Source organism: Manihot esculenta, chromosome 7 (genome assembly GCF_001659605.2).
Source record: "Manihot esculenta cultivar AM560-2 chromosome 7, M.esculenta_v8, whole genome shotgun sequence".
Classification (NCBI taxonomy): domain Eukaryota; kingdom Viridiplantae; phylum Streptophyta; class Magnoliopsida; order Malpighiales; family Euphorbiaceae; genus Manihot; species Manihot esculenta.
The window spans coordinates 28,856,685-28,871,340 of NC_035167.2; the positions used below are offsets into that span (position 1 = coordinate 28,856,685).

Consider the following 14,656-nt stretch of genomic DNA (forward strand, 5'->3'; position numbering starts at 1 on the left):
CGATGATGATGATGATATTCTTTCTAGAATGTGCAGTCGCTCATAGTTAGGACCAACTATGCTTTTAATTGTTTTTTTGCATATAAAATGCTTTAATTGTTTTAAATAAAATCAGTGTTTTTTATTTGATCAGGTGATTTAATTAAAGATTTTAAATTTAGTTAAAGTTTAACGATATTAAATATATATTATAAAAAAATATTAGTTTCTTTAAATATATAAATAAATTATATTTTAATCCTTAAATTTTAATATAATTAACATACTATATTTTAAAACCGAGTATTTAAATCCCTATAGAATCAATCTGTTCAAATTAAAAATTCTTTCATCGACTTTGAGTTTTTTATTTTTACCCTAATTAATAGATCGGTTCTTATATTTTTAAAAGCATACATTTAAATCTCTCTGTAATCGATCCGTCCTTCTCTATTATAATTTAAATATTTGAATCTTTCATTTTTTATTTGAATATTAATTTTTGTCTCTAATATTTCATTTAACTAACTTTTAATATTCTTTATTTTTTAATTTTCATCATTAAAATACTCTGATACTTATAATTTTAAAACTTTCAGAAAATACTTACCATTTCAGTTATTTTTAAGTAGTACCAAATAACTTTTAAATAGATCATAAATTTTTATAAAAAATTATTTTAGGAAGAAATTATACTTTTAGAAGAAATTTGACCATCCATTAATTTTGAACTAATGTTTATAATGGATGGAAAAATTATATTTTTAAACGGATTAAATATAGAGAGATTTAAAGATTTAATTTTAAAAATATAAGGATTGATTCGCCAATTACGCTAAAATTTAGAGACCAAAGTGTAGTTTATACAATATAAAATTATTGTATCTATTGAAAAGAATTTAAATGTTCATGAGAGTATTTTAAATATTTAAAATATTTATTCTCCCTTTGACTATATAGAGATTTAAGGATTTAATTTTAAAAATATAATGACTGATTTATCAATTACACTAAAATTTAGGGACCAAAATATAGTTTATACGATATAAAATTTTTCACCTATATTAAAAAGGATTTAAGTACTTACGAGGATATTTTAAGTATTTGAAATATTTATTCTCCATTTTCCTTTGACTAGTTGACTAACGGAATTATAGATGGAATCACCTCCCATTTGGACAGATTGATTATATAGGAATTTAAGTGTTTGAAATTAAAAATATAATAAACTAATTTATTAATTAGAGACTAAAATCTAATTTACTTTAAATATAATGATAATATAATATATTTATATAATTTATTAGTATTTTAATATATTTTATAAATAAGCAAGATAAACTTATTTATATAATTTTCAAATGAAAAAAATTATTTTTCTCAATTTATTATAAAACTTTTAAATGATAATATATCATAATAAAAATATTTACAATAAAATCTTCATTATGATAAATTCATTTATATCAATGAAAAATATATTTTAATATATTAAAATTTTATATGCAATTTGGGTCTAGAGAGCAATGTATGCATTTTTCTTTTAATACATGTTCATGCATTATTTGTATAGATAATAAAAAGACGCCACTAAGTAAGTAATGAAATAATAAAAATATTAATAAAATAAAATAGTTTATCATTTTAGAAATAAAATATATTTTTTCACATTATAATTTTTTTTTAAAGATCATATCATTATAATAAGACCCTATGCCTAAAAGTATAAAATAATAAAAGCAAAATTTGAGATTCATAAAAGAAAGTTTCTAAACTCACATAACCTTAAACCCAAAAGCAATTCAAAAAGACTCCGATCTAGAACTAGCTTCTGAATGTAGAAACGCTTTCCTAGTGCGTGAAAAAGAAGAACAAACTAAATTGAAAAATAAGATACCATTCAAATTTTCTTGGCGGAGCGCAAACATAATCCGCTAAAACACATATCAACAAAAAAATATGTATATCCTTACTCAGAAATGGAGGGAGAAAACTCACGTCTGGACAAAGTGGTAAGAGTCATCTCTACTCGGTAGGGACAGAGGCAGCCATCAATCTCCGATACAAGAATGAGGTCTTACTTCTTCAAAAGAGAGAAAAATCTCTCTAAAAGACTTAGATAGACACATTTTCAGTTATAAATTTTCTAATTAGTGATTATTAATTAAATTATTTAACTTATTTTATTATAATAGTTTTTTTAGTAGATTATAAAAGTTTTATTTAAAGAGGGCATGAGATTATATTTTTTATAATTTAAAATTTTGTATAAGATCTTAAATAGATTTAAGATATTTATTTTAGCTAGAATAGATAATAAAACCTATTAAACTTTTGTAGGCTTGAAAATGTTGGGTAGTATTGAAATTTCTTTTAGTTGATTAATAAAATAAAGGGATATTAGTATGAAAAATTCAAAATTTTGTGAATTTTAACGATTTAATCCAAATTTTTAATTTTTGGCACCGCAAGCTAAATTCTCATGTATTTGAAAATTTTATCCAAATTCAAAATTAAAGTTGAAAAAATATTTTTATGTTGATATTATACTATACATATTATTTTTTATTATTTTTTTTATGAAGTCCACATGGGACATAAAATAAAATAGGTCTATTGGCATAAAAAAAATCTAAACATTTATACTAATTTTAAGATTTAATCCAAAACTTTAATTCTTGGCACGACAAGTCAAATTTTCAAATGTTTTGATAATTTTATTTTTAATTCAAACACTATTATTGTAATTTCTCAAACCCATATCGATGGATGCCAATGAGAGAGAGAGAGTGATCCACAAGCCACTATTGTTCCCTATTTTTATCATAGATAACTTGGATATGGAAAAAGAACAAACCAAAAAAATAAAACAAGGCAAGGTCTAAATTTTCTCCCCACAGAGTAAACACAACCTCCCAGAATACACATAAAAAAAATAATGCAACCTCACCTAGAAGGGAGGAAGAAAGCCACGTACCACCCCTGTACTAAGGCAAATGCGTCTGTCAATCTCCGGTAAAACAAGATTTTACTATCTTACAATACAAGTAACCACAAACAGAGAAAAATCCATCTCTAAGACATACATTTTCAATTATAAATTTTTTAATTTCATTTTTTAGAAATTACAAAAGTGACTATTAATTAAATTATTTAATTAATTTTATTATAAAAGTTATTTTTTAGTAGATTATAAAAGTTTTTTTTAAAGACGGCATAAGATTATATTTTCTATAATTTAAATTTTTTATAAGATCTTAAATAGATTTAAAGATATTTATTTTAGTTAGATTAGACAATAAAGCCTATTAAACTTTTATAGGCTTGAAAAGGATGGGTAGTATTGAAATGCCTTTTAGTAATTAATAAAAGCTAATTTCTTACAAATTTTTAACGATTTAATTCAAATCTTTAATTTTTGCCACTATTTAGTGATTTTATCCAAATTTAAAATTAAAGTCGAGAAAAATGTGTTCATGTTAATAAGTATTACACATGCCATTTTTTATTATTTTTTCATGAGATCCACATGGCATGAAGGATAATCATTTCTTTGAAAATAGGTCTATTGTCATAAAAAAAAAAGTTTATACCATTTTAAAATTTAATCCAAAACTTTAATTCTCGGCATGACAAGTCCAATTTTCAAACATTTTGATAATTTTATTTTTAATTCAAATGCTATGATTATAATTTCTCAAATTAAAAATCCTTACTATCCAATTTTTTTTTTCACATTTATCTTTTTTTAAATTTTCTATAAAAAAATCCAAATAAAAAAAAAAGAAAATACAGGTTAGGTGTTTCTATCAGATATATCATATTTACTATTTAAAATCATAGACGTCAGTGGTCAACTAATAGCAATATATATTTTTTATTAACAAAAAATCATTTTGTTAGACAGAAATTAAATTTAGAAATTAATTTGTTACCCAAAATTTAATGAATCACTATTTTGTGATTTTATCAAACCTCAAAAAATCTCTATAAATTATTTCAAAATAAAAATTTCAAAATATTTAATAATTTGGCCAATCATACCAAGAATTAAAATTTTGGATAATGTATGTCTATAGATACTTACCATGTGACACGTGGGCCCCTAAGAAAATAATATAAAATAACATGGATTTTGCCATATCAACATAAACACATTTTCCCAACTTATATTTTGAAAGTATTTAAAATCATTAAAATATTTGAGAATTTGACTTGTAGTGTTAAGAATTAAAGATTTTAATTAAATCACTAAAACTTACAAACAAATTTTTCATGTTGATATCTATAAAATAAATCATATAAAAGAATTTTTAAATAAAGGATACTATTCCCATTTGTTTGTCATTTATCTTTTTGTTGTTTTTAGGGAAAATTACTTTTTAGTCCCTGAGGTTTAACGTAATTAACACTTCTGTCCCTCTATTTTGGCGACCCAACACTTAAGTCCCTCACTTTCTTTTCTGTCCAAATTCGTAGTCCTTCCATCCAAAATAACCGTTTGGGACACGTGAATTGACAAAATTAACCCTCTTCTTCTTCTTCTTCTTCTTCCTCTTCTTCCTACCCTTTCTGCAACTTCTTCTTCTTCTTCTTCTTTTTCTTCTTCTTCTTCTTCTTCTGGAATTTCACATTGAAAGAAGGGTATTTTTGGAAAAAATTATCATATCTCACTTTTGACTCTTTGACCAAACGGTTTAAATGGACGGAAGGACTATGAATTTGGATGGAAGAGAAAGTGAGGGACTTAAGTGTTGGGTTGTCAAAATAGAGAGACATAAGTATTAATTACGTTAAACCTCAGGGACTAAAAAATAATTTTCCCTTATTTTTATTTTGTTTTAAAATTTTAAATTAGTAATATTATTGATGCAATTTTTTTTTGAATATGGACTTAAATAGCATATTGGATTATAGAATATGAAATCAACCATACAAATTTTACTTATGAATTAATTAATTTCATTTTTTTGGCTAAATTTGCTCAGAATATTTACTAACTCAGCTAAATAATGCCAAAATATGTTAGAATTTCACAATGTGACATTCATGGCCATATAATAAGAGTGAAGAGACATTATTTATAATAAAAAAATATATATATTTTTCTATTCGACCCCATATCCATCTCATACTTGAACTCCTCTCATATTTTTTATGGCAATAATGCTGCATGCATTGACTCAAACTTTGGCGACTGTTGTAAAATGAATTTAAATTTTAAAAGTTTTTTACTTTTCAATAAATATTTATTTTTAAATTTTCAAATATTTTTAAATTTCAAATATAATTATCTCATCTTATAATATTTTATGCCCGTTAAACATTTTATTTGTGATATTTGTTTGCTTTTCCAAGCTTGATATTTAAATCTAATATTAAATATGATTATTTTGATTTTATACAGATTTGATTATATTATCTCAAGATTTTTTATAACAGCTGGCCATTTTTTCCACTATAAATAGTCTGCATCTTTGTATTTTATTGTTTTTTCATTGTTTTCTGTTGAATTATAAATTAGAAATAAATTATTATTTTGATCCTAAAATTTAAATTTCAGAAGAATCTAAGAGAATAAATTCTTAAGGACAGTAACACAGGTTTTTATCATTCTGTCTTATTTTTTAACAATTTTAAGAATTTAATTTTTGTCCTTCCATGGTGAGAGAGAATTTTATCTTTCAATAGTGGGAGAAAATAAGTAAAAGTCCATTCTAAGATCTTATTGAAAATTATTGCTGTTAAAAGCTTGTGGTAGACAATAAAATCAGGTGAGTTTATTATTATCAATATTTTTATTATTATTATGAAGTGTTATTATTCTTCCGCATGCTTGCATTTATTTTGTTTATAGTAGTATTAAGAGTAATGCAATAAAAAAAATTGATAAAACTCTTATGAATTATGAATTTTTTTTATAAGATTAACCTAAAATATTTAAAAGTGTGGGATATGTTTCTAAAAATATGCTTACTAATCCTAAAAAAAATGTTGAAATTTAATTGCTCTAGTTTCGTTACGTAAAACTTTATCTATCAAATAGACTTTTTTTTAAAGATTTGAAAAAAAATATTTATGTGGTATAAGAGTTGTCTTATTTCTAATATATTGAGAATCCCTAATTCTTGATAGAGTGAGAATTCTTAATCTTCTGATCGAGTGATGAAAGATTATCCTAGTATTGTCAATTACTCTGGACTCATTATTGTGACATTTGAAGGCGACTAAGCAGGTGGACCTATCGTTCTATAGGCGACTCCATTATTTTTGAATTTGAGTTCATGTTTAGTGGTCCACACGATGAAGGAAATATACTTAAAAGTGTTTTTCAACATATTTAGAGGTAAAATGCAGACCAAAGGTGGTAGGTCAAAGCAATCTCGACAGAAATAGAGAAAGAGGTAACTTTTTAATACATGTGTTTATAAACTTTACAAACTTGAAAATATTAATGTTCGTTTGTTTGCTATTTGTCGTTTAATGTCTAATGTACTAAATATATAATGCATGAGGTTTTATTTCCATGCAAATTAGGGTTCTTAGTAGTATTTAGGTTGTTATTTATACTGAAATATCAATGTGATATTTTACACAGTTGCCTTGTTACATGGAAAATTCACTGATAATCTACTTTTTGAATACTTAGGATGGACGGGTGATTGGATAGAATATACAAATATGAGTTATGGTGATATAATTAAGAGGTGTAAAGGTGAAGGCTAGGGTGAAGTGTGTAAAATTGGGTGTTATAAATCAAGGAGAAAGTGAGACTTCCAACACTAATTTTTAATGATAAAGAGGTGAAGCACATGTGGGAAGAAGGGAATAATTTTTTATTTTTTAAAATTTATATTGAGTTCAAAAAAAATAATATTGAAAATGACAATTATAGAAATTTTAATAAAAATAGTTTAGGTCAAGATAACGAGCGAATTGAAGACTTCTAAATAGTCATAAATGTTTATGATGCACCGTTTTTTAATTGACAATAGTGAAGATAGAGTCTTTATTCTAAGTGATTTAAATATATTTTTATTATAAATTATTAATACTTTATAATTTAATTTTAATTTAAAATTCTTTTAAGTAAAAATATAATAATTTATGTTTAAATTATAAGATAATTTTATTCACTGAAAATAATTGCATAATATTTAATTAATAAAAATAATAAGAAAATTTTAGTGACCAAAGCAAATTTAGTTGCTATTTTACTTTTTTAAGTATTTAGCGACTAAAAGATGGTCGCTAGTTTGCTACTTTTTGTCACAAGTTTTACAATTTTTTTAAAGTAATTATCGACTACATATTAATCGCTGCATATTTATCACTAAATGGTCGCTAAATTTGATGTCAATTTTCAGCGACCAAACCACATATCATATTCTCGCTATATAAAAATCAAATAGAGACAAAAAATTAGTCGCTATATGACTTTTTAGACTCATATTTATATCGTTATTAAAGGCTCGTAGTTTGGTCGCTATTTAGCTCGCTGTTTAGCGATCAAAATAAATTAGTCGTTAAAATTGATTGCTATTTCATTATTTTTTATAGTAATTTTAGGGTTAAAGATTTTAATTTTAGAGATTTATATTGGTTCAAGGTTTAGAGTATTTAATCATAGTTAGCAAAAGTGGAATAAGTGGATTTAAGTGTCATTTGGGATATTTTAAAAAAATAATAAAAAAGGCCACGTGTGCATACCACCTCAGCTAGACAATTTCCTCCAAATTCAGATTTCCAGTTAGATGTAATTGTAAATAAATTTATAAATTTAAATTAAATTGCAAATTATCAAAAAGTCATAGATCTCTTAAATCAATATGTCTATTCAAAATATAAAGTTTTAACGTTTAGATTTTTTTTATTATCTTAGGTCTCTTAAGACATGGCATGACATATGAATTAAAAAAATTTTGATCAAAATTAATTGAGTCTAATAGCTAAAATTAAGATAAATATGAATGAATTAATTTTATTGTTCAAAATTTTAAATTTAAAATATAAATGTGAAAATTTATTTTAAATTCTTTTTATTCAATATGTCTATATAAAATAGAAATATTATAATATAATATAAATAGGAAGATTTTAATTTAGTTTGTAAAATTATAATGGAATGGTGTTAGTTATCCCATAGCAAATGTGTTGGAGCATTATGGAACCTCAATTTAATTTTGAAAAATTTACCATAAAAATTTTTAAATTTTTTTATCAAGTTTGGTATCTTCTTTTATTTTTTAAGTGTTAAAAATTCAAAAAATTATAAAAAATAAAAAACTCATCAAAAAATTATCAAATTTTTTGTAATATATTTTTCTAAAGATATCTATAAAAAAATTAAATTAAAATACCTAAAATTAAATTTTTTAAAAATGTATCACTTTAGATATTATCGCGTCATCTCAAATATTGTTATGTCTCTGTACAAAACGAGTGGCATTGAAGCAAATGTAGTGGCACAATGACAATTTCCTTTGATTGCGAAAAATTTATTAATTAATTTTTTAATTTTAAAAATAAATTAAAATATTTTAAAATTTTTTAAAAAATATCAATTAATTTTTTTATTAATTTTATCTATTAAATATTTTATTATATACTTCTTATATTTTTAAAAAAATTTATTAATTAATCTCTCTATTTTGTATAAAATCTATCAATTCGTTTCTCAATATTAAAAATATTTTAAAATTTTTTATAGATATAAATTATTAAAAAAATTAATTAATATTTTTAAAATATTAAAAATATTTAAAATTAATAAATTAACTAATAAATTTCACATAATATATACGCACAAAAATCAAGGCCTATTGTGGAGGAGATGAGCCCGCAACGAGAATCAGAAACAGAGACCCTAGTGGAAGCGGCCTTAAGGATCCTTAACACGCCGGACCCTTTTGAGAAGGCCAGGCTAAGTGACTCCGTCGCTTCCCGATGGCTACAAGGGACCATTCTTCAGCCTTACCTCCCCTCCGTGAACCTCCCCGTACCTGATCGTCCCGCTCGTCTCACCAACGTATGCTTCTGTTCTGAAGGGTTTGCAATTTGTTTTGTGCGTATTATATGTTCGGTGAAATGCGTTAATGAAGTAGTAATGCAAAATACGGTGCAGGTTAAGTTGTTGGCTCCTGGTTTAATGCCAAAGCTTGGAAAAGCAGGTAGCTTGCAGAGCAGGCAGGCCATTGTGCATAGTCTTGTTCACACTGAGAGTTGGGCTATTGACTTGTCTTGGGTACTCTTCTTCTTCTTCGTCTTCTTCTTGCTATAGCAATATTGGGGTCTGTTTGAGCTCAGCGTTACACTTTATTTTCTTATATTACTGGATTGACTATTTGAAGTGAATTATTGTTAGTTGTAACTCGCCAAACGCTTTGCTTTCACTTGTTGTACTCTGGTTATGTGAGATGATTTTGGTCATTCATAATTTTCTATTGCATTCTAATTTTATTTGAATCATCTATACGTTTTGTCTTTTACTTCTTTCTGCAGCCAAACACTTGTTAGATCTAAATTCCAAATCTATATGGTTGCCTCGGATAAATTGTGTTTTCCCCTTGGTATTATGACAATGATTCACTTCCTTATGTGCGTATGCAAATATGCAAATAAGCAAATAGACCATTGATTGTGCCTAATATAGGTACCTGAGTTGGAACAAGATCCTTCATTTTGTGTTGCATTGTTTTCAAGTTGAATCAGAAATTGATATCGTGGAATGATGAAACGAACTCTGATGATGCTTTAACAAACGTATAAATTACTCACATCATTTTACTTTACCTGATGTTACATAGTAGCTTTAGAAAATAAGCTCAATTGATTTCTTCTAGTGCTATATTTTCCTGCTATTTGCTTGAACAATAACAGTTGATACATGACCTCATTTTAGGACATAATTGCTCGTTTTGGTAAGCAAGAGGCAATGCCTAGAGACTTCTTTACAGATTTTGTGAAGGTGGCTCAAGATGAGGCAAGACATTTCACTCTCCTTGCGAAACGACTTGAGGAACTTGGTTCTTTTTATGGAGCATTACCAGCTCATGATGGCCTATGGGATTCAGCCATTGCTACATCTAAGGACCTATTGGCACGTTTAGCAATAGAGCATTGTGTCCATGAGGTGGGTATTTGCTTTGAAGTCTGCTAGAAGTCTAGAACAATTCAGAAACTAGTGTTTTGCATAAAGTTTTGAGGTCAAACGCTCTGGCATATAAGGATATGGAATGTATTTAAGGTTCATTTAGAAAACGTTTCTCCGTAAATTCATTTTGGTATGCTGGCATTTATGCATCATTGTCATTTATATTTGTACTTTATGCCTTTAGTGCCCATTGTAATGCTTAAAGGAGAATGGCTAGGCCTTTTATGGGCTAAGGTAAAGAACGACAAGGAATTTTATTCGCAAGTAGGAAAGCACCATGAATAAGATTGCAATTTCATACAAATGCTTGTGCACAATATATTGCCACTACTTGTTTCTTGAATTGATCTAGATGTTGAAACTTTTGGCCGACATGAGAAGATGATGCATTGTTTTATGCCTTTGGAAACAATCAAAGTTAGTATATTATTAGAATATTTCATGTATAGATGTTTGATGGATGAATTGATGGAATGCAGGCCAGGGGACTCGATGTGCTGCCAACAACTATCTCTCGGTTCCGTAATGGAGGTGACAATGCAACAGCTGATTTACTGAAGAGTGTGGTGTACCCAGAAGAAATCACCCATTGTGCTGCTGGAGTCAAGTGGTTTAAGTATCTATGCTTGAAGCCTAAACATTCCACTTCCGAGCAAAGCTTAAGTTTTCAAGAAAGTGGAGAGGCAGGCAGTGAAATTACAGACAAGAATGAAGAGGTTGTTCAGAAGTTCCATGCTATAGTGAGAACACACTTCAGAGGACCACTAAAGCCACCTTTTAATGAGGAAGCAAGGAAATCCGCTGGATTTGGCCCTCAATGGTATGAACCACTTGCTGTCAAAGAGGTCAATCCAGAATGCCTACAGTAGCTCGATTCAGGATGCAGTTTTATACAAATGTGAGGATAATCGATTTTTTTTTTTCCGATAAATATTATTTTAAGCTATTGTCTTTTATCAGCAATGCCCTATATGAGTTTTAAAAACTTCTTCAGTTGGAAAATTGAATTGACAGTTCGTGCAATGCTGCTACCTTATGTGCATTTGTTTTCAATACGTGTCGTAGCGAATCCCATTGTCAAGAGAGAAATTCTTAGATGATCCAGTCCACCATAAACTATGACAAATAGAAGTGGATTTCATGTAATTTTTTCATGGAGAGATTTACTTTCCTGTGTCTTGGGTCTACCGAACCAAATCCAGAAATTTTTTTTCCATTTTTAAGAAACTTCTGCAATCCATTTTTTGGTGTTTCTTGTTAGCATAATCGTTTTACATTTTGCAAGCCAATAAATTCGCAAACCAATAAAATCCCACATGCCCTTAACATGCAATGCATACTCATAGCCTCCCTTAGTTTCATAGAAAATAATTTATATATGTGAAAAATATGTTCCAGTAAAAGTATTTTTCATTCTTTTGGTTGTAATGCTAAAAAATAAATAAATAATAAATTTATATATAAAAATTAGTGATGTTAATAAGATTATTAAATTATAAAACATGACCTTATCCTTTGCATCCTTTAAAGTATTAGACATAAAATTATTTAGCAACATTTAATAGTTTTGATTTACAGCTCATTGTCAAAGCATTTTTTTTCTTCTTTCAGTTGGTATATATGTTCAATTTAAATTTAATCAAACTCATTTCCTTTCAATTATTTCCGAAAGTGCTGTTATTTACATTTCAAGTAAGTAATTTAGTTTTACTGCAATCAAGTAAATATTTCAGCAGAACGATTCATCTTTTAAATTATAATTTACTTTCTAAGCAACACAATTTACAATTTAGAAAAAAAGTAAACACAATTTACTTTTCTAAGTACACAATTATTTACTTTTTTAAAATGTCCAATTTATGTTTTTCTAACACAATGGCTTGCATTTTTAAAGCATTCGATTTATTTTCTCGTACAAAACAATTTATATTAACATTTTATTAGAAATATAGTCGCTTTCATTAATTGGTATAATAATTACTATAAGTACTTAATAAATAAAATTAATTAAAAATAAAATTTTTAAAATAAAATAACGTATTAGAAATTGACTTTATAGCTTAGGAAGTATAATGTATAAAATAAAATTAAATGAAAAAAATTATTATAACTAAAGATTGATATATTAATATTTTTGATGCGACTGACAAGAATTAAAATGTGATTGGTCAATCTGCAAAAAAGAAAATATGAAGTGATTGGTACTTACGAGCGGTCACTCCGATATTCAAGTCAAGTTAGAATGTGTACCTTAGAATGAGTGTGTTAGAATGCGTACTTCATCTCTGTGCACATTTGCTTTTATACTGTAAGATGGAACTGATTATCGAATTTTCTAAAAATCTAACTGGCACTAGCTAATGGATTAGAGATTTTGTGTTTATAGTTGTAGTTGAGATCTGCTAGATTACATCTACTAACGGTAACTTTCTATAAACACTTACGTACTCAGGAATGGGTGAGTCTTGGTGGAACACGAGCGTTATGGTGTCTTGGTCTTCCTTCCTATGGGTGAGACCTCTGTTACCGCGTATCAGCTTATTAGACCCATGCCATGTGGTCTTCTCTTATGGTGACAACTCATGGCTTATTTTGGGCGATTATTATGTTCGCATCAGAGGTCCCTCCACTAGTTTTCGATTCTTCAAATTCGAAGGTTACAATTATCTTCACAACCTTGGACATGTGGCATGTCCAAATTGGGGCTTCATGCTCGTATGCTTCGACTGTTCTGATGATAAATGGTGTTGCTTTGCTTCTTGAGTCGGCGAGAATTAATAAATTTAACATTCAAACCTTCATCGGCCAGCTAAATGTTTTTAAAATTTTTATTAATGGGACTAACACCTAGACATTTATATAGCAGTTACTCGCCTTGCAGCTTAGACATAAATGCTCTTAAAAATTTTTATTAACAGGACTAACACTCGGATATTTTGCCTGATGGTTATCCGCCTTATGACTTAGGCATAAATATCCTTAAAAATTTTTCTTAACGGGACTAACACCCGGATATTTTTCTTAGTAGTTACCCGCATTGTGGTGCTTTTTGACAAAAATTGCCTTAGCACCCGAGGACTCACCCAGCAGTAACCCGCCTTATAGCTCGCCTGACAGTGACTTGCCTTATAGCGTCAGCTTAAAATGCCTTCAATAATTTCGTTAATGGGACTAACATCCAGTCAAATGTCTAACGGTTACTCACCTTGTGGCTCGCCTTGCGGTTACCCGCCTCGTGGCGTCAGCATAAAAATTCATTGAATAATTTCATTGGCGGGACTAACACTCGGTCATCGGTCTGCCGAATACTCACCTCGTGACCTTGGTATAAAATGTCTTAATTAATGGGACTAACATCCGGTTGTCAGCCTGGCGGATACCCGTTGATGACAGTCGGGCCCTAGGCGCTCAGGCCTCGGTTAAGCCCACGCTAGAAAGACTGGATTTTAGTCTTATTAGGACCAAATGTATGGGCCTACTCCTTGAACAAGCCCAGGACTTGCCCCGATGAGTCAAGTTGGATGCGGACCTGCATGTGAGAGACCTGGCCTCAGATATCCGTTAGCCCCGTGTGACAACGAATCCTGTAATGTTTGAGATTGTGTTCAAGTGGTACCTGATGAAATTAAATGGCTGCCTGATGAAATTAAATGGCTACCTGATGGTAGAAAATGACACAGTACATTCATACGTATGGCCAACGTTATTATGACAGGGGAGTAGGAGTACAAGCGCAGGACGACGTTTACATGTTATTAGAGGACAAAAGAGAGAAGAAATAAAATGAAACGAGGGGGAGAAACGAACCAAACTTACCAAAATATACTCTCAACCTGACCCCTTACTAAATCTCAACCATCAATTGGCGCCGTCTGTGTGAACACATACATCACAGGAATACATATCTACTAATTGGTACTAGTCGGATTTTCATAAAATATAGTAACTAACTCCACAGATGAATATAGAAACCAAGGTACGCATTTTTACATAACTACTTTTGAGTTCAAAACATTTTATTACACTCGCCATTTTTCAGTTTATTGATTTGAGCGTCGGAGTAGCTGTCATAAATGTCAATCACTTCACTTTCTTTTACTTGCAGATTGACCAATCGCAATATAATTCTATTTCAGCCACACCAGTAATAATTCTAATATTATAATAGAAGGACAGTAATGTACCTAAAGCATTGTTTATAACCAAAAAAGTAGAAAATTTTATTATAATATTTTTCTTATAATAAGATTGTATTTTATTAATATGATGTTGTGTATAAATTAAAATTCATTTAAAAAAATTATTTCAAAACTATTTAAGAAGACAATAGTAATGATAAATAATGTAGATTTAATAAGCAAAAAATTAATTAATAAAAATAATTAAAATGCTAGTGAAAGAAAAGCAAACATTAAAAAACAATTAAATTATCGTACAAATAATTATGTGATTTAAAATTAAAATAAATTAAATAAAATTTAAAAATTAATTGATAAGATTAAATTAATAAAAATTTAAAGGGGG

At 27.9% G+C, this 14,656-nt stretch overlaps 1 protein-coding gene across 1 annotated transcript; it reads left to right on the forward strand.

Annotated features, from left to right (window-relative positions):
• Positions 1-8,798: 8,798 nt before the first annotated feature.
• On the forward strand, positions 8,799-11,155 carry LOC110618608 (uncharacterized protein HI_0077). Its single transcript, XM_021761782.2, has 4 exons — positions 8,799-9,007; positions 9,104-9,223; positions 9,881-10,111; positions 10,612-11,155. Exons 1-4 carry the CDS (start codon positions 8,813-8,815, stop codon positions 10,999-11,001), a joined length of 936 nt encoding a protein of 311 aa, XP_021617474.1. The 5' UTR covers positions 8,799-8,812; the 3' UTR covers positions 11,002-11,155.
• Positions 11,156-14,656: the final 3,501 nt, after the last annotated feature.

Excerpts from the sequence above, each read along its gene's own strand:
- LOC110618608 (XM_021761782.2), top strand. The coding sequence starts at position 8,813 with ATGAGCCCGCAACGAGAATCAGAAACAGAGACCCTAGTGGAAGCGGCC. Across the intron at positions 9,224-9,880 it reads GGGCTATTGACTTGTCTTGG|GACATAATTGCTCGTTTTGG; the intron begins GTACTCTTCTTC and ends ACCTCATTTTAG. Across the intron at positions 10,112-10,611 it reads TAGAGCATTGTGTCCATGAG|GCCAGGGGACTCGATGTGCT; the intron begins GTGGGTATTTGC and ends GATGGAATGCAG.